This window comes from Palaemon carinicauda, chromosome 19 (assembly GCF_036898095.1).
Source record: "Palaemon carinicauda isolate YSFRI2023 chromosome 19, ASM3689809v2, whole genome shotgun sequence".
NCBI lineage: Eukaryota > Metazoa > Arthropoda > Malacostraca > Decapoda > Palaemonidae > Palaemon > Palaemon carinicauda.
In genome coordinates, this window is record NC_090743.1 from 129,123,190 (window position 1) to 129,149,180 (window position 25,991).

The 25,991-nt window shown below is 34.5% G+C and overlaps 1 protein-coding gene across 7 annotated transcripts in view; it reads left to right on the plus strand.

The window, feature by feature from the left end:
* The window catches only part of LOC137658862 (calpain-A-like), a 134,240-nt gene that overhangs the window by 8,491 nt on the left and 99,758 nt on the right, over nt 1–25,991 (plus strand). For 3 of the 7 annotated variants that reach the window (XM_068393971.1, XM_068393974.1, XM_068393975.1), the window contains exons 1-12: nt 275–373; nt 4,281–4,410; nt 10,075–10,194; nt 11,051–11,338; nt 14,151–14,258; nt 14,612–14,704; nt 14,927–15,016; nt 15,200–15,292; nt 15,955–16,053; nt 16,908–17,009; nt 19,166–19,255; nt 20,839–20,919. In XM_068393971.1, the coding sequence (XP_068250072.1) occupies nt 4,346–4,410; nt 10,075–10,194; nt 11,051–11,338; nt 14,151–14,258; nt 14,612–14,704; nt 14,927–15,016; nt 15,200–15,292; nt 15,955–16,053; nt 16,908–17,009; nt 19,166–19,255; nt 20,839–20,919 (1,229 nt within the window). In that variant the 5' untranslated portion in view covers nt 275–373; nt 4,281–4,345. Of the gene's footprint in view, nt 1–274; nt 374–4,280; nt 4,411–10,074; nt 10,195–11,050; nt 11,339–14,150; nt 14,259–14,611; nt 14,705–14,926; nt 15,017–15,199; nt 15,293–15,954; nt 16,054–16,907; nt 17,010–18,210; nt 18,310–19,165; nt 19,256–20,838; nt 20,920–25,991 lie in introns of those variants that run through there. The other 4 variants (XM_068393973.1, XM_068393972.1, XM_068393976.1 and 1 more) reach the window with 4 other exon arrangements.

The window sequence follows — 25,991 nt, forward strand, 5'->3', positions numbered from 1 at the left end:
GGAAGACATCTTTGAAAATATCTTCTCACAGTAGACGCAGCCACTAGTATTGCTGTATTGCCAAGTCAAAACGGGATCTATGGAACTTATTTATGGCTCAAAATTCTAAATATATAAGATTAACAATAAAATTATTGTATTTTTAGTTTTTATATATTTTATTTATAAATATATACATGTTTTTATTATTCTATTATGATTAAAAACTATCAATAAAGTAATTTTACGTAATCGAGTAAAGGACATGGCGTTCTGGCAACAAAAATGACGTCACCGACAAGTCAAGCGGACAGCCTCAGCTGGCAGCCTGGCTTGTTTTGTTTTAGGGACGGACGTACTTCTTCTTCTTCTCTGTTATACGTCGATTTCCCCGGTATATTTTATCTCTAACGATGGTGTTGTGTTAAAAAGTGATGCTGAACAACGCAGCTAATTGTTAATTAGTTAAATATCATGTGACAAGTGACGGGAAGCTTTATATTTAAAGGAGAAATGTGATATATTCGCTTGTGCGTGAATGGGAAAGCACTAGCTGAAGAGCCCCACTGCGGCATTCTAGTGGAGCCTGATTTGACAGTTAACCCGTATTATTCTTATTTATTAAGGATTTTAACTTATTTATAAAGTTTAAAGAGTTAATTTGATAATATTTAGTCTTCTTAGTGTCATTATCGTAGGGTGATTTTATAAAGTTCAATATTAGGCCTACTAGGCTAATTGAACTTTTTATTTAATTGTAGGTTTGTTACATTGCAAAATGCTGGTATTAATTTATCGTAGGCCCATTTTAAGAAAATTAGGCCTACCAGTAGAACGTTTTTTTTTATTTGTTTAATTTGATACTCCAATATACTGGTATTTATATAAGCAGATTTTTTATATCTATTTATTAGCCACCAAAATAAATTGCAATTACAAAGAAAACTGATAGTTTTCCTTAGTTAAAAGTATATTTAATTAAAAAAAATATCCTGACAGGAACTATAATAAAACCAGTTATTTGTACTTAAAGATACACAATCAATCTTTCAAAACCGAAGTTATGTGTAGATGTTCGTATTTGAGGCATATAGGCTTTAGGCCTATTGTAAGATTGGCCTAAATAGGACCATTGAAACATTAGCCTACATATGACAAGAGAATCGATTAATTTCCATTATGTTTAGATTATCCAATTGTATAGTCCTATCCTATCTTAGACTTGATTTATGATAGGGTAGGCCTAACTTAATTATTTACTCATGAGTCAAGTAGGCCAAATAAATCACTGGCATAGGCGTAGGCAGACTAAGATATAGCTCATTCATCAGTCTAAATATCACTGCCATTTGCTTTATCATAATAATAATAATAATTATTATTATTATTAATTGCTAAGCTACAACCCTAGTTGGAAAAGTAGGATGTCATAAGCCCATGGGCCCCAACAGGGAAAGTAGCCCAGTGAGGAAAGGATACAAGGAAAAATATAATATTTTAAGAACAGTAACAACATTAGAATAAGTATTTCCTATATAAACTACAAAAAATTAAACAAAATAAGAGGAAGAGAAATAAGATAGTGTGCCAGAGTGTACCCTCAAGCAAAACAACTCTAACCCAAGACAGTGGAAGACAATGGTACAGAGGCTATGGCATTACCCAGGACTAGAGAACAATAGTTATTTTGATTTTTGAGTATATAGAAAATTAATATTGGAAGAAAATATTACTAATTATCTCTTCAAAGAGGAGGATATAATCTGGTATCTCCCTCTCCCCCTCCCCTACCACAGGCTACTTGACACCCTTAAGTGGCCTTTTGACTCAAGTTTAGGGTTTCACTTACCTTATCACATGGCATTCGTAGCCCTCAGAGTTTATTTTTAAGTACTTGAGTAATTTTATTATATTTGAATAAATATGTAACTGTGTAGGTTATTTACTTAATCTTCATGAAATAAGAAACTTATTTTCCTGTGAACTTTGGATTTTAGAGTTTTTTTTTTTAAAGTATTTCAATTTTTCATTTTATCAAAACTAATCAGAAGAATTACTGTCGTTTAAAAAGTCTATTTATGTGCGTCTTGACTTTCACAAACCCATACGAGCTTATTGGTCATGAAGTGAGGCAAACGGGATGCTTTAATCTGGTTTGATTTAAATATTATCTTGTGCAAAATCAATTTCATATTTAGCCCCTTTAATTAAAAGTCAGTGTAAACAGTTGTTAAATGTTCTAGTGATATGTCCTTACATTATAAGTTAACTGTTCTCTAGTCTTGGGTAGTGCCATAGCCTCTGTACCATGGTCTTCCACTGTCTTGGGTTACAGTTCTCTTGCTTGAGGATACACTCAGGCACACTATACCATTTTATTTCTCTTCCTCTTGTTTTGTTAAAATTTTTATCATTTATATAGGAAATATTTATTTTAATGTTACTGTTCTTAAAATATTTTTCCTTTTTTCCTTTCCTCACTGAGCTATTTTCTCTCTTGGGGCCCCTAGACTTATAGCCTCCTGCTTTTCCAACTAGGGTTGTAGCTTAGCAAGTGAAAATAATAATAATGGCATTAAATTTGGTAGTTATTTTAGCATAAGTTCAGTTAGATTTTTAAGTTAATAAATAGAAAAGTTGTTACTTTGGCACATAATATAGAAAAAGAAAGGCCTTTATAAAAGGTAAGCAGAATTCAAGGGTACCAGGTAAAGGAGAACAGAAAGTCTTCAACTTACTAACTTGGTAGGTTCCAAGATGATGTTTGTAAAGGAGGGTTCACACAGTCGAACGATTCGCCGAACACAGTACGACGGACAAGTGTTTGAAGTGATGTTCGAATGTGTGAACAATGTATTCGGTTGTCGAATACGCTCATCGAACGGTTCGAAGAAAGTCTGCTCTCGCCTGACTTTAGTGGGTGGGGCTTCATTGTCTACAAACCTTGCGCATTTGTGGCTGACTCCATGTCTTTGAACAGTTTGACAAGCGAGTTCGTCAGCCGGGTTTCAACAATGTTCGATAATGTAAACCCCGCTTTAGTCAAATTTTGTAAAATTTTGGCCTAGGGTAGGCTTCACCTAACTCGCATGCATGCAATTTTCAGATGCAAAAGTAAAAAAAAAAATTTGGTTTCATGTTTAGAATCTCCTCATAAAATATACACTATCTCAAGTTATTCGCTCTAGGGTAGGAATCACGTGAAATCCTACACTTAAAATTCTCTGGTATATCACTCGTAGAAATATTCCAAGTAGAAATCTACCTTAGAGGTACTTCCATCAGGACGACATGGTTCGAGCCCCAAAAAATATTTTAGGCCTGACCTCAATTGTAATACCTCTGCTATCCCCCTTTTCATAACACTGATTTTTTATTCAGTTTACAGTATATGTTTTTTTTAATACTTCACTTATATGATTTTTAATTTGAAATTGTATTGTTTCTTTTATCCGTATTTTTGGTAGCACTGATGATGAGATTTGAAATGTCGAAAAGTTTGTAAAGAATATGTATGTGGCGACATTAGTATTTGTTTCTCCTGAGAATGAGATGTCTTAGAAATGTCCCCATTTCAAATCTTGTCTTACTGCATTGAATTACTGTATATTAATTACAATATTCATTATGAGTTTTGATACAATGAGATTACAGTATTTATTTCAGTTGAATTTGTGTTTGTATCTCCGAATGTCTGTGAGTTGAGGACCCTCTTTATGTAATTAGTATGGAAGATTTGGGCCCCCTATTAATTAAGCATACTGAGTTCTCAACTTGAAAACATCTAGACATAGAAACACATCCAACTGAAATCATATATCAGATTTTGTATCAAAAGTTTGTATAGTGTAACAAGATGAAGAAATACTGTAAAAAAAACAATATTACATCATTTAATACAGTAAGTAAAATAAAATTTGCAATAACCTGATATTTATTTCATATGAAACAGGACTATTCGCTGACTTTTGTAGCTGGAAATTGTAAGCATTGGAGTCAGGTTAGGTCTACCCTAGGGCAAATTTAACAAAATTTGACTTACAGCTTCTTGGCTCCTATTAACTTTGTAAGTTGAGATTTCTGTAACCTAAATTCTCTGCGTTAGGTTAGCTCAAGTTAGATTGTACCCGTGTATAAGCCCATTCATGTTTGCATGAACTTGCAGTACAAGCAAAAATTAAGATTAGAACCCATGATTGTTTTTGATTGTTTGTAAACAGTACATAGAAGTGCATGTTATGCTATTTATGCATGCTGCATTGATAACTAATGATTTTCTAGCTCTTGATCTCTTATCGCAGAAAGAAACAAACTTCCTCGGAAAACTGGTGAGTGAGGAGATTCGCTCACAGGAACAAAAGCAGCCATGTTTGGTTTCCTGAAAAACGTCGTCGAGGAAGTTGTCGACACTTCCAACGATGAGAGGAACAGGTTGGTGGGGAGTTTTTTTTTTTATTGGTATTAATAATCCAGATTTAACTTTATGTAAGGTTGTTGATGGTCACCGTTATTATACATTACTGTATTTCTGTGGTGATGATGTTTACCTCTGCCAACAAAGTTTGGAGGAGGTTATTGTTTTGAATATTTATTATTTATTTGTCTGTGTCTGTGGACAGGGTTACGTCAGAACTACTCAATGGATTTTTACAAAATTTTCACCACAGATAGGTCTTAGGTCATGGACGACCCCATTAAATATTGAGATGATCGGGACTATAAATCAGGATTTTTATTTTTCATAATTTTAAAGATTTTCAAAAGAAATTGACAGATTTTGATGAAATGTTCAGCACAGATAGGTCTTAGGTCGTGGATGACTCCACTAAATTTTGGAGATGATCAAGATCTGGATTCTAGATCTGAATTTGCAATTTAAAAGATAATGTCAAGACCAATTGACAAATTTTGACGAAATTAACACCACAGGTAGATCTAAGGCTGTGGGCGACCTCTATTAACCATTTGGCTTAGGTCAGACGTCTCTGATTGCTCTTGTTGTAAACGTGTATTTGTTTATAGAGTTTTATATTAACAGCTAAAGGGCTGTTAACTTCCTTAACTTAGTTAGGAGAATTCTGAAGAGCATAATGATATACATAGAAATGTTTAGTATTGGGAGCAGAATCCTATAAAATTTAGTTTCAATTGATAGGGTTTTTTTTTTTTATAACATTTCTCATTGTGCACTAAAGTCTTTATAGCGTTATTATTTAAATTGGATGATTTCATGTTTTCTTAGCAGTAAAATATTGATGTTGCTGACTCATCACATTGGTATTGATTCTCTCTCTCTCTCTCTCTCTCTCTCTCTCTCTCATATTATTGATAAGCACCCTCATGCAATGTTATCAGAGACAACATTGCATGATAGTTGCAACTCCAATTACTTTGAATCCTGGAGGTAAATGTCATGAATAAATGATTTAAGACTCCATTCAGAGTTTTGTATACTCTATCATGTATAAGTTCTGTTTGTAATTGTATAATTTTATTTCATAGAATTAATCACTCTATTTTTCTTTGAAAGCATTGCAGCTTAGTTATTAGAAAGCACTTTGAGTTCCAATATAGATTTAGTTTATCTTGTCCATTCATGGATTAAGTTTTTTATCTCGGCTGATAATGCGTCGGTGGCCCTCCCCAAGTTCTGGCTCTCATATAAGGTGTTGTGGACACCAGGCATCGTGAGCACCCTGCCAGTTCAATGACCCCTCCCCTGTTAAAAGGGTGCTTTGTGTAGCCTTGTTCAGGGTAGCACTGGTTTCTTATCACTTTGAAAGTAGGCAATATCTCTCTCTCTCTCTCTCTCTCTCTCTCTCTCTCTGTGACCCTTGACCTTTTAGTAGGAGAATGGCCAGTGCCGACATCATGTATATATTTAGGTTCAATAAAGTGTTTTAACTGATTGGTCTCTCTCTCTCTCTCTCTCTCTCTCTCTCTCTCTCCTCATAGATTGATATTGACAAAAAAGGATTAGATAGGTAACTATTTTAAGTCAGAGGCTGCAAGGATTTATTGTCAGGAAATCCAACTACTTCATGTTATCCCCAGGTGACCGTATTGATTTGAATATCTGTTGTTTTATCATTGTTTATAATGATGGGTCTTAAAAAAATAGTTAAAGTAGTTTTATTGTTATTTATTATTATTACTACTTGCTAAACTACAATCCTAGTTGGAAAAGCAGGATACTATAAGCTTAGGGGCTTATACAGGGAAAATAGTCCAGTGAGGAAAGGAAATGAAATACAAGAGAAGTTTAAGAATAACAACATTAAAATAAATTTTTAAAATATAGTATAAACTATAATAACTTGAAAATAACAAGAGGATAAACTCTTCAAAATAACATGAAGAGAAATGAGATAGAATATTCTGCCTGAGTGTATCCTCAAGCAAGAGAACTCTAACCCAAGACAGTGGAAGGCCATGGTATAGAGGTTATGGCATTACCCAAGATTAGAGAACAATGGTTTGATTTTAGAGTTCTTTCTCCTAGAATAGCTGCTTACCAAATTTAAAGTCTCTTGTACCCTTACAAAGAGGAAAGTAGCTACTGAACAATTATAGTGCAGTAGTTAACCTGTTAAAAGAAGAATTGTTTGGTAATTTCAGGGTTGTCAAGTATATGAGGAAGGAGGAGAATGTGTAAAGAATAGGCCAGACTATTCTGTGTATGTGTCGGCAGATACAAAATGAACTGTAATGAGAGATGGATCCAATGTAGTACTCTCTGGTCAGTCAAAGGACCCAATAACACTGGCGGTAGTATCTCAACAGATGAATGGTGCCTTGGCCAACATACTACCTTAAGCTATAAATTTTGTGAATTTTGGTTTTCTTGTCATGAGAACTGGTTCTACATTGCGAGTGCAATTTGTGAAGACACTTGAAGGTAGTGTTATGTTATAAAAGGTTCTGTATTATATAGTTCTTTTTTTGGGTAAAATACAACTTTTTATAATTTTTTCACTTTCTTGTGTAAAGAAAAACATTAATATAGTATCCAAATTTATAGACTTCACAAATATAGCAGTTCAGAGTACGCGCAGAAATCAAGCTAATATGGAACCTCCTGGCCTACACAAAATCCTTGACTTCCCTTATAAGTATGGAACTTCCTTAATTGACCTTGAATAGAAATGCCCTCTAAAGAAAGATGCTGGTAATAGGTGTCACTCCCATCTCTTCCTCTTTTTCATTTATGATGGTGAAGTGAATGAAATACTTTTACAGAAGGTCCTCAATTTGCAAACATATGTAGATACAAACACATATCCAATTGAAATCTTAATTCTCAAATATTGTATCAAAAGTTTGTATACTTTAATAAAGATAAGGAAATACTGTAATAAAGCTATATTATATAATTTTATTTCATATGAAAAGGGACTATTTGTTGACTTTTGTAGCTGAAAGTTGTAGGTATGGGAGTCGGTTATGCCTACCCTAGGAAAATTTTTTATAAAATTTGACTTGGAAACGATTCAACTTTCAAACCGTTTCCTGGAACATATTAAGTTTAAGTTAAGGACGTTCTGTACTTTCACGTCAACTGGAGCTTTTTTTCTTCTGTATGTTTTGTAGTGAAATTAGGGTTCTTGGTCAGATTGATTCTCCTGTCGTCTACTGATAGTGTCTCCACCTTCTTTTTAAAACCATTCATAAACTGTAGGTGAAATTTAAAACGATTTGTGACAGACTGGAAAAGCAGTTTCATTGTCAGTGACCAGCTGAAAGTCTGCCTTTAGGATACTATGTAGTTTTGAGAAATATAGAAAACCCTTGTTATTAAAATGGATCAATAGACATTGTTACAATTAACAAAAATTTTGATTAAGTCAAATTCCAAACTTTGCATTTCGCCTTTTTCTGTTTAGTCGTGGTGATTAAAGGATAAATTTTTAGAACCACTTGAATAGCAAATGTGAATAAGCTGTGCTATAATTAATATATGATAGGTATTTGCAGACAAGAAAATTAATTCTAAGGTTGCTCTGCAGTATATTCTTTTTGTTTCAATATGCAGAATCGGAAGAGAAACATAGGATAGGTTAAATGATGGTGTTTTTTAACCCTTTTACCCCCAGGCTATTTGGAAATTTCCAACCCTTAATCCCCAAGGGGTTATTTTTTTCCCCAGCACATTTTGCAGTATATTTTTTTTAAATTGCTCTAACAGCCTTAATTTTTGTCATAGAGAGGTCAGGTTGGTCTCATTCTCTTGGAAAATGCCTGAATTTGCTAAAAAAATGATAAGAAATATGAAAAAAAAAATTTTATAGCATTTTTTTGCAAGGACGTACCGGTACGTCCATGGGGGTAAAGGGATGGCTTTTGTGAAACGTACCAGTACAGTACGTCCTTTGGGGGTAAAAGGGTTAATTTATATATAACTTTTTTCTAAATACTTATGTGTTGCTCAATTTCTCTGGATTAATTTAGTTCTGTCACATAGTTGCTTGACCTCGCTTTTAAAAAGAAGGCATCAGTACATTTCCCTCACCTTTCTAAAATTGACAGGATTGAGGTTAATCAGAAAAAAATTATACAATATGTTGATCAATTGACAGGATCGAGTTTAATCGGAAAAAATCCTATTTTCATCACTTCAAATGGAAAAGACTTTTTCTTTCTTAACTTTTCTGGACAATTCATTATACAGTAGTTTGTCTTGAAAAGCAACTTTAGAATGTTTCTGTAGAGGCATAGAAAAATGTGAAAACTTCTTTTTATTAGAATTCTATACAATTGTCCAAATGCCAACAGTTTTTTTTTTTTTATGTAACGGGGGAATATAACTAAATTTAGAGAATCTTTTTTACGTTAGCTTAGTATTGATAAGCTTAATTTATACAATGATAAACAGACACAAGTGGAAGGACGTGTCTGAGGCCTTTGTTTTGTAGTGGATTAGCATTGGCTGATGATGATAATGTAATGTTAAAAGGGGGTTCCAAAATCTTTTTGAGGTACTGAATCTATATGTTTTACTTTACTTACTTTAAGGGCTGCTTTTCTGATCCTATACAGCAGGGATACCCTACTCTCAACAGGATCTTCACTATCATTTTATCATGTGCATTCAAAGATATTCAGCATTTCACTCCGCATATTGCTTATTTATTGTCAAATCCACACTATCGAAGCACTTAGAGAACAAGAAAGTCTTCCGTTTCCTTTTGAAAGCCTTCAGTCTTTCGGATGTCTTGTGCGAGCTTATTGTATAGTCTCAGTGCCACATATTTAAAGGCTCTAGACTCCCAGAGCCTACAGTAGACATGTATCTAGGTTCGAATAATTTGAAACCATCTGTAACTACTCTCGTGTCAACATGGTTTGTTGACTGCACGATATATAGCAATGCTCTTAGATACTTTGGACATTCAGCTCTGATAACTTGATGGGTTATTATACATATTTTAATCTCTATTCTTGATTTAATAGGCAGCCAGTGTAAATCAATGAATAGAGAAGTGATCCTTTCTCAGGCTGGGACACTTTTTATTAGTCCTGCTCTTCTGCTATGTTTTGTAATTTCTTCTGTTGCGTTGTTGGTAAAATGTGGTAGATGGAGTTGCAGTATTCAATCCTGGTAATAACATAGTTCATCAAAAGTTTCTTTACAGAATGTTCATCTAGGTACTTATTTATAAAAGCAATGTTTCTAAGATGATAATCGGCAGTTTTTGCTACATTATTTATTTGGGCATTGGAAGACAAGTTACAGTTAAGAGATACACCTAGGTCACTAACTTTACTAGATGTCGGGATAGAGTTGTTTTGTTGGGGTGTTCTGTTACAGTAGTTTGTGTGGTAAATGTGATGTAGATTAGTTGGGAAATCACACAGGATAAAAGGCAACTTTGTGGATAAACACAATCAGACTCTCTCTCTCTCTCTCTCTCTCTCTCTCTCTCTCTCTCTCTCTCTCTCTCTCTCTCTCTCTCTCTCTCTCTCATATTTAGATACATTCTCATTGATTCTGGATAAAAGCTCCTTCAAGAAATGTTTTCTTAGAGTTTAAGCAACTGATGAATTACACGCCTAAGTCTGAATTACGAATGCTAATGTTATCCTCCTTGCATCCAGGCAAGGTGGCCAAAATTACGGAGGTCAGCAGCCTTATGGCGGTCAGCAACAGTACGGGGGCCAGCAGCAGCAGGGTGGTGGCGACCTGGTCTCGGGTCTGATTGGAGGTTTCCTCGGCGGGTAAGTTTTGAGTAGTTTGCAGGGCTCCGAGGCTCTTTTTTTTTTTTTTTTTTTTTTTTATAAAATTTAGGATAGACGATCACATGCTAGCTTAATTCTCGAGAGTTTTAAAACTTAGAATATTTGATGTTTTTGTCTAAGTTGTAGCTAATATAGTATATCATCTGTGGCTCATCAGAAAGCTTTCAGGTTTTAACCTATGTGAATTTCTTATTCAAAAATTAAATTTTATCATGTGTGTTTTCATTAGCATTCTGATTCATATATCGGCAATAATGTAAACAGACAATCTGCTATAATAGATTTACAACTTAGAAAGTTTTTGCAGTTATCATGTTCAGTGATACATTTGTAAAATTTAAATTACCTAATCTACTTTGTACAGAGATTTTGAAGTAAGTTTTGATTTGTGAAGGAAGTATATATGTCAAGCATAATATGTAAGGCAAATTTAAATTACTGGTACTTCATAAACATTACAAATATGCTGTAGTTAGTAGGTACCCCATAGATGACATTGTGTGATGGAATTAAGAAGACATTTATTTGGTTCTAATCAAGGCTTATATGGTACATGTACTATGATAATAATGATTATATAAAGTCATTCAATCATATTTATGTTCAAAGTTGCTTTACATCGACCTATTGATTATCTCTTCGAATAAGCTACAAAACTACAACACGGATCCACTTTTTTGTAAATCCAAAGAGTTGCATGTGATTTCTGGAACTGCAAATAAGTAGGTGGTAAGAAATGAAATTTTATTCAGTTTAGTGTTATTTAAAGGGAGTCCTAAAAGCCATTGGTAAAACTATAGACAGCCCATCACATGAATTCTCTTCCTGTATTCAGTGGTGGTGGGGGGAATCAACCACAGAATACCGGTCAGTATGGGCCACCACCCCAAGGATACTATGGCCCTCCGCAGGGCCAGTATGGGCCACCACAGGGGCAGTACGGGCCGCCTCAGGGTCAGTATGGCTATGGGCCACCACCCCAAGGCCAGTATGGTCCTGGCCCTTATGGCCCACCTCCCGGGCAGTATGGTGGTCAAGGTGGGTATGGCCCACCACAGCAGCAGGGAGGTGGTGGTCCGGACATGACCGGTCTGGCTGCGAACATCATTGGCGGAATGATCAAGTGAGCTTACTGGTAGCAGCCGTCTTGCTTCTGCAAGTTTTTTTTATTTAACAAAAGCCCCTAAATATGTTATTTTTAAAATACTGTACTGTATTAAATAGATTAATTTTAATACAGTGCGGTACAATACTAAATAGCTACAGTTAATACAGCTCTGTACAGTATTGTGTATCTACAATTGTTGCATTACTGTACAGTATCCCAAACTCAAGGGCATTAGTACTAACCCAGATTTTCATCCCCTACAACTGCTAGTTTGGGCTGATGTTGTGCTGTTTTGATTTTACTAGCACATTTGGAGTTTGGTCTCGTTTCCTTGAGTGCTGCTAGGCGATGCGTTACCATGGCTTGGAGTGTTTACCGTTTTGTTTTTTGACTAATACATTGCTTCTGCTTTTGTTTTTGTCTGTGTATATAGTAGACAATACACAGTACACTCAGAGAATGAGTCTGGTTTACGTTAGCCTCACAGTTTATGAATTGAGCAAGAAAGGAAATTAATTTATGAATTGAGCAAGAAAGGAAATCAGTCAAGAATTAATTCTGAATTATTTTAGGAATTGAATTTTAAATTTAGGAATTCTTTAATAATTGTCACATTCATGAAATTGCCATAAAATTGTAGTTCAAGAATCTGGTAAGCACAGGCATGACAAGGAAATGTCTATTGTAAATAAGTTTTACTCTACAGAATTATCGAGAACTAACCAAATTGATGTTTATACTGTATATCTGTATGCAACGTAAAGAAACAATTGTAATTATGACGCTGTTTGAGTGGATTTAACATTATTTATCTAAGGAATTAGAATATTAATAAGTTGGTATGCCATAGTAATAAGTATAGTCTAGAATTAACCCCTTTTCAAAAGGTGCTACTGGTTTTGTGGAGAGGTGAGCTAAAAATTGCGGCTGTCTATATTATAGGTGTTGTAAATTTTTTCTTGGAGATTTGTATAGCAAATATAGAGAATTCTAAATTTCCTAATATTAAAATATTAGGAAATTTAGAATTCTAAAATTTGAGTTTTAATTGTTTAGAAAATAGGAAATATTCGGTATTGTTATCAAGTATGAACTATATTGGTAGCAAGTTTGAGTGGAACTTCTTTCATGCCTCATGGTGTTCCTGATGTTTATCTCCTAGTGAAAGTAAGAGTGTCATTTCCTCATTACACATAGACACACACAAAAAAAGAGAAATCGTGATCTATTGTATGTTAATTATTGCTGCAGTTCTGTTTTTTGAGGATCTTGTCTAAATATAAGCAACACTGCCTCTTAGTATACACAAGATATTAGGCTTTATAGTATTAGATTTAATTTGTTTGCTGAAAATAGTTTTTATTTTACGTTGTGTTAGGAGCACTTCGTTAGCATTTTTCAATTCCGTTTAAACGTGACTAATTAAAATTCTTTCCATTTTACATAGTTATATACACTTGACTAGGATTTTTTAATCCCATTGAAACGTAACTAATTAAAATGCTTTTCATTGTACTGTACATAGTTATAAGGACTTGACTAGCATTTTTCAAATCCGTTTCAAACTAACTGATGAAAATACTCTGTTTTACGTAGTGTTATAAGCACTTGACTAGCATTTTCCAATTCTGTTGAAACGTAACTAAGGAAAACAATAATATTCAATTGAAAGTACTGTATGGCATTTTTACAGTTGTGTAATACTGTGTAAAAGAAGGAACGCAATTTGTTTTTATACACTTATTGTCCAGACTTTAGTTCATTTTGTTACTTAGACAATATTTATAAAATAGGCTTGACATAGATATGAAATAGGCTTTGATATATTCCCAATAAATGCTTGCCTTTGCTATTGCCTATTTCTACTTTTAAAAAGCTCTGCTTCAAGTTTCTTGCTAGTTTCTTTATTTCCGAGCCATGTGTGCTTAATCTATTTTATTCCCCCCCCCCTCTTCTTCAAATGCAGAAGTATATTAGCTGAGGTACAGTATAAGATAGCGATTGGTGCTTACTATAAAAAACCTGAAAGTAAGGTACTATAACACTAAGGGTGTTAGTTGTCAAAATTCAGAAAACGAGGATTATTTATTTGTTTCAGATATTGGGATATTTTTAACATTAAGGCATTGGTACCTTTAAATTAAATATGTATGAAACTTTTGAATGAAAAATAAACCATTTTAGTTATTGTAAGAAACTTTCAAATGCGCTTTTAATTTACAAGGAATGCAATATAGTTCAGATTTATTCATTGGTGTGAAGAAGTCCACCCCTTTTTGGCACTAACTTTACATATGAAGTAGACTTCATTTTACATAGGATACCTAGTGGTTATTTATGTGTTCTTTATAGATTGGCTACGTAACTTTATGCAGATTTACCTATTTAGTAAATGGAGTTTTTGAATACGTATTTGTTTCTTTGCGTTAATTTAATTTTTAAGATTTAAATTTACCAATCTTTTTGTTTCACTAGTGAAGTCTGCTTTATATCTGCATTCTTTGGGTTTATCTTACTATCATTCCTTGCATGTTTGTGTCATGTGAAGAGGGGTTTTCTTCTTGTAAGATAAAAAGAGAAGTGAAGTTATGTCTGCTGGGAGAACTAAACTATTTTTTTTTAGAATAAGCTATCAGGACAGGCTGATGTACTTGCCTTACTTCTGCCTTGTATACTTATAGCTGGCGACAGCTTTGTGTGATTAATATTAGTGTGTTAAAGTGTTTAGTAGTTTTAGACCTTGTTTTGTGGTTTGTTGTTATATATCCATTCTACTCATTGACTATCTGTGTGGCATTAAACTCCTTACGCTCGTTGCACCGTACAGAGGTGGCGGTAACAACGACCCAAATAACCAGGGGGGTCAGAGGAAAAATGATGACATGAACCAGCTGATCGCTGGAATGGCTACCAACTACATTGGTGGAATGATGAAGTAAGTTGTGGCTGGATATTTCTAGTTTTGATGGCGTATATAATTCTTGTCTCAAGTTTTGTGGACCAGGTTATGGTCAATTGTTTCCTTGGCAATCTTCAGCATTATGAAAATCGGATTCATGAAATAGTTGAGTTGCAGTAAGATTTATTTTAATCGCTGTTCAACCTTGCTAGTTTGTCCAGTTGACCTATGCAAACCAGGCCAGTTATTGTGCCAAAAATATAGAGAGATTCAGGCAAGTTAAGGACATTGATATAAGTTAAAAGTTAAGAAAATTCATGAAGTTTTAAGTAATGTACCCATGTCAGTTGAAGGTACTTTAGGAATACTAAAATATTTTGTCTTTTTAGTCAAGGGGGTCAAGGTGGCCAGCAGAGCGGTAATGCAGGAGGAGGAAGCATGATGTCGGGCCTTGCATCTTCATTAATTGGCAACCTTTTCAGGTAACTATAGTCAAATTGCCGTGATCATACCTTTACATGTTTGAATTCCGTTTATTGTATGGTAAAAATTATGTAATGGTAATGGAACGTTACTTTGTAACCTGTGGAATATGAAGGATACATCAGATCCAAATGTCATGCAAATTGTCAGTGTAACTCCTTTTGGTTTTGTCCCATAAATGGAGGTACTTTGTTTAAAAAACTCCTTGTACTTTATTCCAGTGGGTCCAGTGGGAAGAACACACAGGAGAGAACCGGTTTAGACGGAGGCATGGTATCGGGCATTGTGTCCAATGTTGTGAGGGGTCTCAGGTAAAGGAACTTTGTCGAGTTGTACATTATTTTATAAGTTTTTTATTAGCTCAGGATTCGTATTTGCTCTTGACGTTTCAAAAGGTGTTTTGTCCAAGATATGTCTAGCCTCATGAAATTGAAGCTCGAGGTTGCTACAAAATTCTATACCTTTAAACATTACCTTTTGTTTTGTTTCCGCAGGGGAATACCACAAGCCCCTACTGCACCTAGCACTGGGGTCAACGACGACATAGTCGCAGCTGTTACCTCATCAGTCATTAAGGAGATCGTTACGTAAGTGTTGGCTTCAGGTTGCTTGTAACTGCTTTAGATTTTTCAGTTTCCTCTTGTGGTAGAAGTAGTATGGAGGATCCACTTATGGATTTCAATAACAGAGATTCAAAAGTTCAAAGTTGCAGCGAATGTTTTCATGTTGAACAGGCTGACATAAGTGTCTCTTTATAGTTTATATATGAAAGATCTGCTGTATTTCTATGTTACTGTTCATGAAATATCTCAGATTGTTCAATATTTATCATGTAGTTTATTTATTTCCTTATTTAATTTGATTTCTGGGCTATTTTAACCTGTTGGAGCCCTTGAGCTACAGCATCCTGCTTTTCATATTAGGGTTGTAGCTTAGGTAATAATAATAATAATATGAAAGTACAGAAGTCATAAGAGAAAGGCCCAAATAATTTCTTGTGAAGGGGCAAAAAGAAAGACCAAGATCTGATGAAAATTTGTGTGTAAAACAAGAAACAAAAAATAACAATAACTTTCAAGTATGCTTTTCATCTTGAGGGAAATGGGACATAAAGTAAATGTTATTGATGATGATGACAGTCATAAATTTTATAGCTTATAGCTATTTGCATGATTATATGTAGGCAATAAAGATGGTTTTGCAAATATGGTGTAGTATAGTTCCTTTTTTTTCTCCTTTACAACAATAGCCAAGACACCGACGGAAAGATTTTGCAGTCCAACGACCCCAATGCCAACAGTCCCGTCGTAACCAACATAGTTTCCAAGATTGTTCAGAATATAATGAGGTAAATATTGAGGTGGTTAATTATTTAGTTTATTTTGATTATGTTAATGTATAATATTGTTAATATAAACTTAATTTTGTTAATACTCTTATGTTGATTTTAGGTTATGTGGTCAGCATTTTATATATCATAAAATTATTTGTTTATGATATTGTTCAATTGAAACTGGTTTTGATATTAATATTATTTCATTAGTTTCACAACACATTAGGTTACTTAAATAGTCTCGAAGTTTATTGTATATCTACATCTTCAATTGCCCTTTGAATGCCAACCCAAAGCAAAATAATTTGCCAACAAGCCCTAGTCCCTTTTTTCATATTTTTTTTTTTTTACTCTTCTTTGCATAAAATGTTTTTGAGATAGGGCATGATAACTTTTACTTTGGTATAGCTGAATAAATTTCCTTTACGATGATACAAGATTTTGTAAAATTTACATGGATGTTAATAATGGAGAGAAGAAAAGATGATAACCGGGTGTAGAATACGACTGATGGCTCTCTAATGGTTAAAGAATTGATTTTTGAAGATAGATACCATTTTTTAAAAGTGGTCTATACTATCACTTGTCATATTTATTCTACTTGCTTTAAGATCTTCATTTTGGGTGATACTGAATTAAGATGAAATAAGCAGCTTTGTTAAAAACTAATTGTAGCATCTTTTCGTAGGTTATAATCCTTTTTATATAAAGCTCTTTATTAATGTTGGTTCATTTGCACGTGTCAATATCCAATGGCCCTAGAATATAAAATCATTGTCACATCTAAAAGTAGATTTCTAATCTTAATTTCCATGCTAATTAGTAAGTGTGGCATCGAGAGACTAACTTGAAATGAAAAACTCTTTTAGCTCGGAGTCCGACGACAACAGAGTGAAAGAGGTCCAGCAGGGTAACTTGAATAATGCATTTATAAATGCCATCATTACAAGTGTGGTTAAGGATATGATTAGGTAATTCAAGGTTCACTTACTATCTGGTAGTTTGCTCTTTTATTGAGAAATTGAAAATATATAGTTTTTTATTTCTGAAATTACTGAATTATTCACAGTATATAATGGGATAATTTGGAAAGAAACCAATAATTCTTGTGTTAACTTGCGTTTATATTAATGCTGCATATTGGAAAACAGGTAATGTAATAGAGCAACGTAAAGTATTTCTAGAATGTGCATTGCTCCGCATTGTCACAGCTAGATTTATTCTGCCCTACAGTATTTGTTATGCAGCCAAGTTTTTTTTTTCCTATTTTTGCACTGCCATTAAGGTCACTCTCTCCACCAGCCTATATGGATCCTGCAGTTTCTTTTTAATTTTTTTATTTTTTTTTAGTTTGAGAAAGGAAACCCCTTTATGGTAATTGATATTGCCTGAGGTCAAAACTGAGGTATGCTGATTAGGAAGTAGGCTTTCAAACTCAAAGTCACCCCGAGTTCCAAAGAAGTTGGAAACTTTCGTGACTGGTTGGATCGATTTGATTTGATTCTGCATGGACTTCTGTGACTGATTGTGGTCTGAATTTATAACCAACTGTTGAGGTTTAATGGTCGCTCATGAATGACAGAGGTGAGGGACTGGACAAGGCCCTGGAGACTGAGCCTCCACCAAGGAGGGCCAGGAAATGGTTGCTGATAACTCGGCAGTTATACCTCTAGGCTCTCCCAAACCCCCATCCCTGCTCACAACATTGGCGAGGTTTCAGACACTACTAAAAACTACAGAAGTTGAGTGGGTCTTAAACTCTTGTCCAACAGATTGCCAGGAATGAATAGTTCCTATAGGCTATCTATCAATTGGATGGCATTCTAGTTTGAATTCAAAAGGACAGTGATAAGAAAGCCCAGTAACTGGATGCCCTTGTGCCCTGCCAGTAAAAGAACCCAGGACCATAGATGGAGACAGTTTTTGTTGCATTCATCGACACCGAGTCACAAGCTTCTTTTTATCAGATTGCTAATGCCTTGTTTTGTACATGCTGTACGTAGGTTGATCAAACGTCCATGTTTCAGCTACTTTAGTTAATTTTATTAATTTGCTTTTTATTTCAAACAGCAGAAATGCTGGATGTACAAGGGTATTTGTTTATATTTTTAAGTTCCTTTTGCAAGCTACTTGCAGTAGAACAGTATTTGTATTCCATAATATTTTTACCAGCGGCCGTGCAGGCGGCAGTGGCGGAGGGGGTGGAGGAGGAGGAATTAGCGGCGATCTAATTTCTGGCATGGCCACCCAGTATGTTGGTCATTTGATAAGGTGAGTGTTTTGGAAAAGCCTGGGGAAGTATTGGCTCTCTTCAACACCTATAACTCACTAACATTTGCATGTAAGGCTAAAAACCCACCTTCCTATGTAACAGACCAGTTTAATTTTTTAATAGTTTTCTTACATAAAAACAAATGAAATTTGGTTTTTGAGTTTAATACATGTATCTTGGGGTGGTGAAAGGTATTTTTTAAAGTTTTTTTCATTGGCTTCCTAATACTTTTTATTAACACTTTTATTTTGCATGCTGTGTGATGCTGATAATCACCTGGTGCTGTGAATTTTTATCTTTAATACTTTTTTGAAATAACTGCAAGGAATATTCCTTAACTAGGGGCGTGCACAGTTGGTCATAGAAGGAGCAGTTTTTTAATGGAAATGCTTATATCTGCAGCATGCACTGAACCTGCTTGTAACTGCTTTAATTCCTTTAGAAGTAAGTATGAGTAACTGTCTTCAGATTTTACCCAGTTTTTTTTTCTAACATATTTCTAAATAGAAGCTTTTATCAACCTTGTATCTAGTGCTGTACTATATTTCTAACAGTTTCCTATTATCCGTTGCTTTAGTGCAGGTGTTGCAAATAATACGTAAATCTTTAGAAACCTTATGTTTAGGTTGATTTTATCTTATGAATTAATTTATATAATCGGTTAATAAAATTTTGACACAAATATTTTATGCATATTGCTTATGATAATTTCATTCAAGTTAAACCTTTTGAATATCAATAACGGTAGAATGTTGCAATCTGTTATTGCTATTAGAATCAGTGTCATTGCAATACTGTAACTTGCCTCATTGCAATACTGTAACTTGCCATTACAGTATTATTGTTAATTTTTAGTGGTGGTGGTGGCGACAGCAACAAGACCCAGCGATCAGAAGACGACGTACTTTCTGGCATCGCCGCAAATGTCATTGGAGGATTGTCTGGGTAAGTTTTTTTGAAAACTTAGAAAACACTTTACAGTATTTGCTTTGGCCAAGGTGTAAGTTTTAGAGGATTATTTATGCAATAAGAATTTTGGCCATGTTGAGAGAATGGAAAATGGCTGTCTGCTAAAAAAGGTGATGAATGCAAGAGTTGATGGGAGAAGTACAAGAGGAAGGCCAAGGTTTGGGTGGATGGATGGAGTGAAGGAAGCTCTGGGTGATAGGAGGATAGATGTCAGAGAGGCAAGAGAGCGTGCTAGAAATAGGAATGAATGGCGAGTGATTGTGATGCAGTTCCGGTAGGCCTTGCTGCTTCCTCCGATGCCTTGGATGACCGCGGAGGTAGCAGCAGTAGGGGATTCAGCATTATGAAGCTTCATCTGTGGTGGATAATGTGGGAGGTTGGGCTGTGGCACCCTAGCCGTACCAGCTGAACTCGGTTGAGTCCCTTGTTAAGCTGAAGGAACGTAGAGAGTAGAGGTCCCCTTTTTTGTTTTATTTCATTTGTTGATGTCGGCTACCCCCCAAAATTGGGGGAAGTGCCTTGGGTATGTATGTATGTATGTATAAAAGGTCCCCCGCTTACAAACTTAATAGGTTCCAAGAAGCTGTTTGCTAGTCAAATTTTGTTAAAATTTTGGCCTATGCTAGGCCTAACCTGACTCCCATTACTACAATTTCCAGCTACATAAGTCAGCAAATAATCTGTCACATGAAATAAATATCAGGTTATTACAAATGTTTTGCTTACTGTATTAAATGTATTGTTTTTTACAGTATTCTTTATTTTATTACAGTATTCAAACTTTTGATACGATATCTGAGAATTATGATTTCAGTTAGATAAGTTTGTATCTCAGAATGGTTGCAAGTTGGGGACCTTCTGTAATATGTTTCCTACATTTACGCCTTGTCTTAACAGTAAGGTCCTCTCTGTGATATGCTACCAAGTTTATCAATGAGGGAATTCTGAGAGAGGTATGAAAAGGGTATAGAAAATTAGTTGTCTTTTAGGTATTCTCTGTGATATGCTACCATGTTAATCAAAGTTATCAGAGGGAATTTTGATCGACATATGAAAAGGATATAGAAAATTAGTTGAATTTAAAGTGCCAGTCTTTTAAGATTAGATTGAAGTTCACAAAGTATGGTAACACAGTTAAGATTTACGTAGTTTTTATATAGATTTGGTACAGTTCTTTTTGTATTTCCCTTGCTCATGTTTGAATGGGAGATGTGATGATTAAAACCATTGCACAATATCTAGAAATTGGGAGATATAATATAGGAGAAAATTTGAGCTAGAGGGTAATTCAGGTATTTTTTTGCATAAGAATTCGTACAGTTAAGTGTATTCTACATTTGCCCATGTATATAGGAAGAACAAAAATGTTAAATAAGTGGATACGAGAAGTAATGTGTGATCACAGGTTTCGTAAAATCTCTAGCAGGATTTGTAATAGTGAAAGAACTTGGGAGGAAGCTATTTGAGACAATGGCTTACATGTACAACATAATATAAAATGTGCTGAAATTTTTTTTATTTATCTATCCAGGAATTTAATTTCCCTCTTAATATTTTAGTGGTGGTGGCGGTGGTGGTGACGGCTCCATGAGGCAGTCGGGAGGTGCTATTGCATCGAACATTATTGGGAAAATGATCAGGTGAGAAACTATTTATTGAATGTTAAGATCAGGAGAGACTCCCGTAAGGTATGTTTACATGCACACACACTGGTATTAATCTAAAAACAGGTCGCTCCGTTTTCACCTATGATGATGATGGAAGCAGTCTTCTTCAGAGAGGATGCACTCTTCTAATGTGGGAGATATTAGACGTGAAGATACGACATCTATTTCAGGACGTGGATGTGACTTGTTGCTGTAGTGTGAACATCTGAAACTTTCACATTAAATCTTTCTGGTTTTAATAGTAACTTTGTCAAAGTGTGTCATGTACATTATTGTGATTTTGATCTTGTTTTTATTTTGACAGTATCATTAACATGTCTGGGCAATTGTATGTATTAAATCTAGTCAAGTGTTCTAGTCTTGTTGATTAACAATGCATATTTATTTACATGTTTGAAAGGTTGATTTTTTGGATTTATCCATTCTTGTTTAATCTAAGCGTGCTACGTATTTATTAATTTCCTAATTGATATTTCAGAAGACAGGAGTGTAATTATTTATGTTTTGAGTTAAGCATGATTTTAAGGGATACCAATTCCTATCTTTATGATGAAAACATTTCTGTTTTATAAAACCAAAGACGATTCTTATTTGTTTACAAACCCATTATTGTGAGATTACCTTGCTTTTGTGCAACAAGTACGTGCATCATTTGGTATTGTTCTTGAGAGATGCACACGTCGCACAGAGTCCTCCTCACCATTTGGTGGCGTTTGGCTGTAAATAGTGCCTTCTTTGCTCACCCAGGATTGTGATATTTGTGCTTTTATGCTATTGTACAGTCATTTTTCATTCTTGGTTAAATTTCCCATTTTTAAAATGTGTGATACTTTTGGGATTAAAGTAAGTTCTTTGTTATTCACTCTCCCCATTTTGGGTTACTGTAAAGATGCATTTAATTTTCTGTACGCATGTTTCATGCTTTATTCAGTTGTTACTCGAGAATTTTCACTTCAGGAATTTTTTGCTTACCTGATAAGGTGGGGAGTTCAGGTCTCGTAATGTTGGTAATTCTACTCGGTAGCCTTCTTTTGTTATTTCTCGTCATTTTGTTCCGGGTTTCATAGTCAACGTATATCTTAAGTTCTTAATTTTGCCTTTTTTTATTAGTTTTGATATGCTAGTATTATTGTTAATTTTACAAACATTACCAAGTTAGGTCATGCATGGGTTTACATACTTTGCTATAACTTTTTGTTATCCCTACTGTGGTCTGTTTTCGGATTTTGTTTACCATCTTGCAACATTCTCTACCAGTGATTTGCCAGGTCATGCTCATAGCTCTTTCATTGTTTTGATCAGAAGATGCTGATTGCGTAGAGGAGCTGTACAAACCTACGCAATTTGTTGGTTGCTGCTTCAGACTACTTATTCTGGAGTTGTCTCCCTCTTCTTTTCCTTCAGGAAATAGTTTCTATTGGCAATGCCTCAGTGCTACTACCTCTTCCACTTCCACAGAACACTCCAGTTCTTAATTAACTAGAGTTGTCTGCTTGGTGATAAGTTTGTGAATTATTCTTCATAATCATGTCTGTCTCAGCTGTATCTTCCAATGACCCCTCATCAGAGAAGCAATGACGCCTATGCTAACAGTGAGAATATTTGACCCTATTGATACAAATTGGTGCTACTTTTATTCCATTTATTCAAAGTAGGGAAATCTAAGATTAATGGGTTTGTATTGAACATTTTTTTGTTTTTGTCTTAACATTGTTTTTACAGTGGTGGAAATGTATCGTGTACTATATTAATGTAGTTCGAAGCCATCATGTTTAGACAGTAAAGACTTTTCAAACTCCTGAATGTAATAGAATTTAGTTTTCAAGAGTTTGTAGCTACATTTCATGTGTAAGTAATTCTTACTTTTTTTAGAGTACTCTATGGAACTCGTCTTTATGACTAAACAAAACTGTTTGAAATGGTAAATGATTTCAAAGAATTGTTTTGTGTGATTAATGTTCTGCTTAATAGTTAGGGTGTTTGCCTGAATTTTAAAGAAGCATGTTCGTTGTTCTGTTTACTATGTTGAGGCTTTATCACTGTGCTTTGTATATTCTCCAATTTCATAAAAACTTCAACTTGAAACACATTTTCTCCGAGAGGAACAGCGGTAAATTGTACTCCTCATAAAGGTTATTTGAAACACATTGCCTTTCCCTGTGCAGAAATGCTTACAAATCCAGCAGGAAAAACAACTAAAAATACATACGACACTTATCACAATCTGGAAGGGGGACGTGAATTCTAATATCGCCAAAACATCGGAAAAACTTATTTAACTTTAAACCGCTGCTGCTTCTTACCATTATCTGCCAGATTGTTTTATTACTTTGCTAGCGGCATGAATCTTTTGAAATGAAAGAATTTGGAAACTTTTTTTAATAAATACCGGTATTTGTTGATAAACGTCTGTAAACCAAGCTTCTGGAGAAGTAGTAATATGAACATCAGAAGGAAATAGAACGAACTAGTTTTATTATTAAAAGTGTTTTAAAGGCCCCCAATGAAATAACAGCTATAAAAGTTTCTTTAAGAATACTTAAATTCTTCGTTCCTATTCCTTTTATTAATTCTTGGTTGTCATATCAAACGAATGTTTAGAAAGGCAAAATGGCAAGCTAGGTAGTCGCTCATCCTTAATTGGTAAGTACAAAAATGAAATCCACTTTACGTCATTTTTCCCATTCTTATATCTTGGTTTCTACATCTTAAAGTAGAACGGACTCTCTGTAGAGCACATGCCTTCACCAATGCCACTTTTGTTACTATTTGGCACTAGTTTCATGCAAATCGGGTAAAAATTGACAACGATATAGCAAAAAGAAGTTTTTGACCTTTTTGTGAGTTAGACCTTGACTTTTGACACAATCACTCCCATAATCTAATTAGATTGTCCTTTGATCATGGCCAATCATCCCACCAACTTTCATGAGATTTGGTAAAGTAGTTTTTGAGTTATGCGAATAACAAACAAACATAGACACACAAATAAATATGTGCCTATCAAAATTTATACTTTGCAATGAAGTTGGCGAAAGTAATTAAAGAGTGATTGTTGTGCTGTACAGTACTATACATCACCTGTAAACTTGATAATGTAGGTACAGTATCTTTGTATAAAATAGCAAGGTTTTATGTTCTTTTTCGTATTCAGTACGTGTATAGGAAACGGTCACTTTCATAAGGCGAAAATTGTACCTACGTCGAAAGCCCCCTTATGTCGGGTCTCTCGGAACCGACGAACGATGTAGGGCTGGATATTACTGGATATGCAAAACCTTGAAAGAAATTGATAAATATGAATTGAACATTTTTTTATTTTTGCTGCTATTATGATTTCAACCGTATATACATAATAGTAGAAATAGATTATTATTTACTAGGAGATTGATCCAATATAAACCGAATTCAGCTAGTTTTTTGCCCTTTTTTTTGGGGAAGTCAGTCATGTATGTTTTCATAGCTTCTGCATTTTTCTTATTTTTAAATGTCCTGCCCAATATCATGTGTGTGTTATAGGGTTTGCTATATCCAAAAATAGAAACTAATCCAATTTTAACTGACTGTAGGTAGAGCAAGGAAAAAATAGAAAGAATAAATAAAGAAATTTGTTGTTAATTTGTTGCACAAACAGAATGATAGTCTAAAAAAAAATTGATAAAGATATGCAAGCAGAATAGAGGGCAAGATAAGAAGAGTATGAATAGCAATTTCAAGAAATTAATTTGTACTGAAGTCTTTATAGAAACAGTAGCTTTTTAATAGTTAGCTTTTATGGAAGTTACTTAGATGTAGAGGTAGGGCTGATAACTGTGGAATTGTCAGGGTGGCAGTTATAGACATGTTAAAAAAAGTTATTGTCAGCTGAAAAAAGATGATAGAGTGAGCAAAATCTTTTGATTATAGTTTTCAGATAAATTAAATTTTGGAGTATTAATTGGCAATGTTAATGTGTACATATAGTATATGATGAGAAACTGGATTCCAGAGGAGATGGATCTTCTAAAAACAAAAGTATTTATTGTCGTGTGTCATCTGAGAGCTGTGGAGTCTGAAGAGAAAGTTTAAAAGCCTCTCTTAGTCACCAGGGAAATTACTTTTTAATAGGAGTAAGCCTTGATTTTGTGACTATATAGTAAGTATATCATTACTTTCTATTGCAAGTGAAAAGACCATACAATGGTTCTTTTATTTTTATAGATTATTAGGCTTATATGCAGTTTTTCAAAAAGTTAAAACTTTTGGATTTTCTTTCTCTACTTCGATAGAAATATTTTTACCTTTTTTTTTTGGCTTAAAAGGTGAATAGTTGCGGACTCATCTTGTAATTAATCCCTTGGATGGAAGGTGGCAGATATGCCCTTTTTGTAGACATGTATTGCTAACACAGTAACTTGTTAAATCCAAAAGGTTGTTTGTAATCCTTAACAGATTCAAGCCCATTGAGTAATTTGATATACCACAGACCTTTGAAAACCCCAGAGCCCCTAAAATTGTTTGCCATCCCTTCCGGAATTTACACCTTTGGAGATGAGTTCCTTCTTCATTTGATTGACTGTACATAAACCTTGTCACCAACCTGTTTCTGCTACTTGCTTAATTAATGTTCCGTATTTCCTTTGCACGCTTCCTCTTAGCGATGACGACGGGAAAGGTAGTCAAGACGGGAAAGGTAGTCAAGACGGGAAAGGTAGTTCCGATGGTGTTTCAGACGACCTCCTTAAACAGATTGTTACTAATGGGTAAAGTTTTGCCTCGTTCCTTGCCTTGAAAATCTGACAGTGTTGCCAGAAGGTGGCGGGATGTCAGTAGTATGCAATGTTATAGATTTATGCGACTTTTATCATGCATTCCTCCTCAGTCATTTTGATTCTCCATACATGCACTGTGAGAAAATTTTATTCAGTTTCATTACCAGTAGGATGTATTTAAAACACCAAACATGAATTGATATGTTTCATATTTGCCTTGTTTATATCAAAAGTATATTGAGCTAAGCCTTTGTGATCAGATGTAAGCTTCATTAGAATGTGGAATGCTCTTAT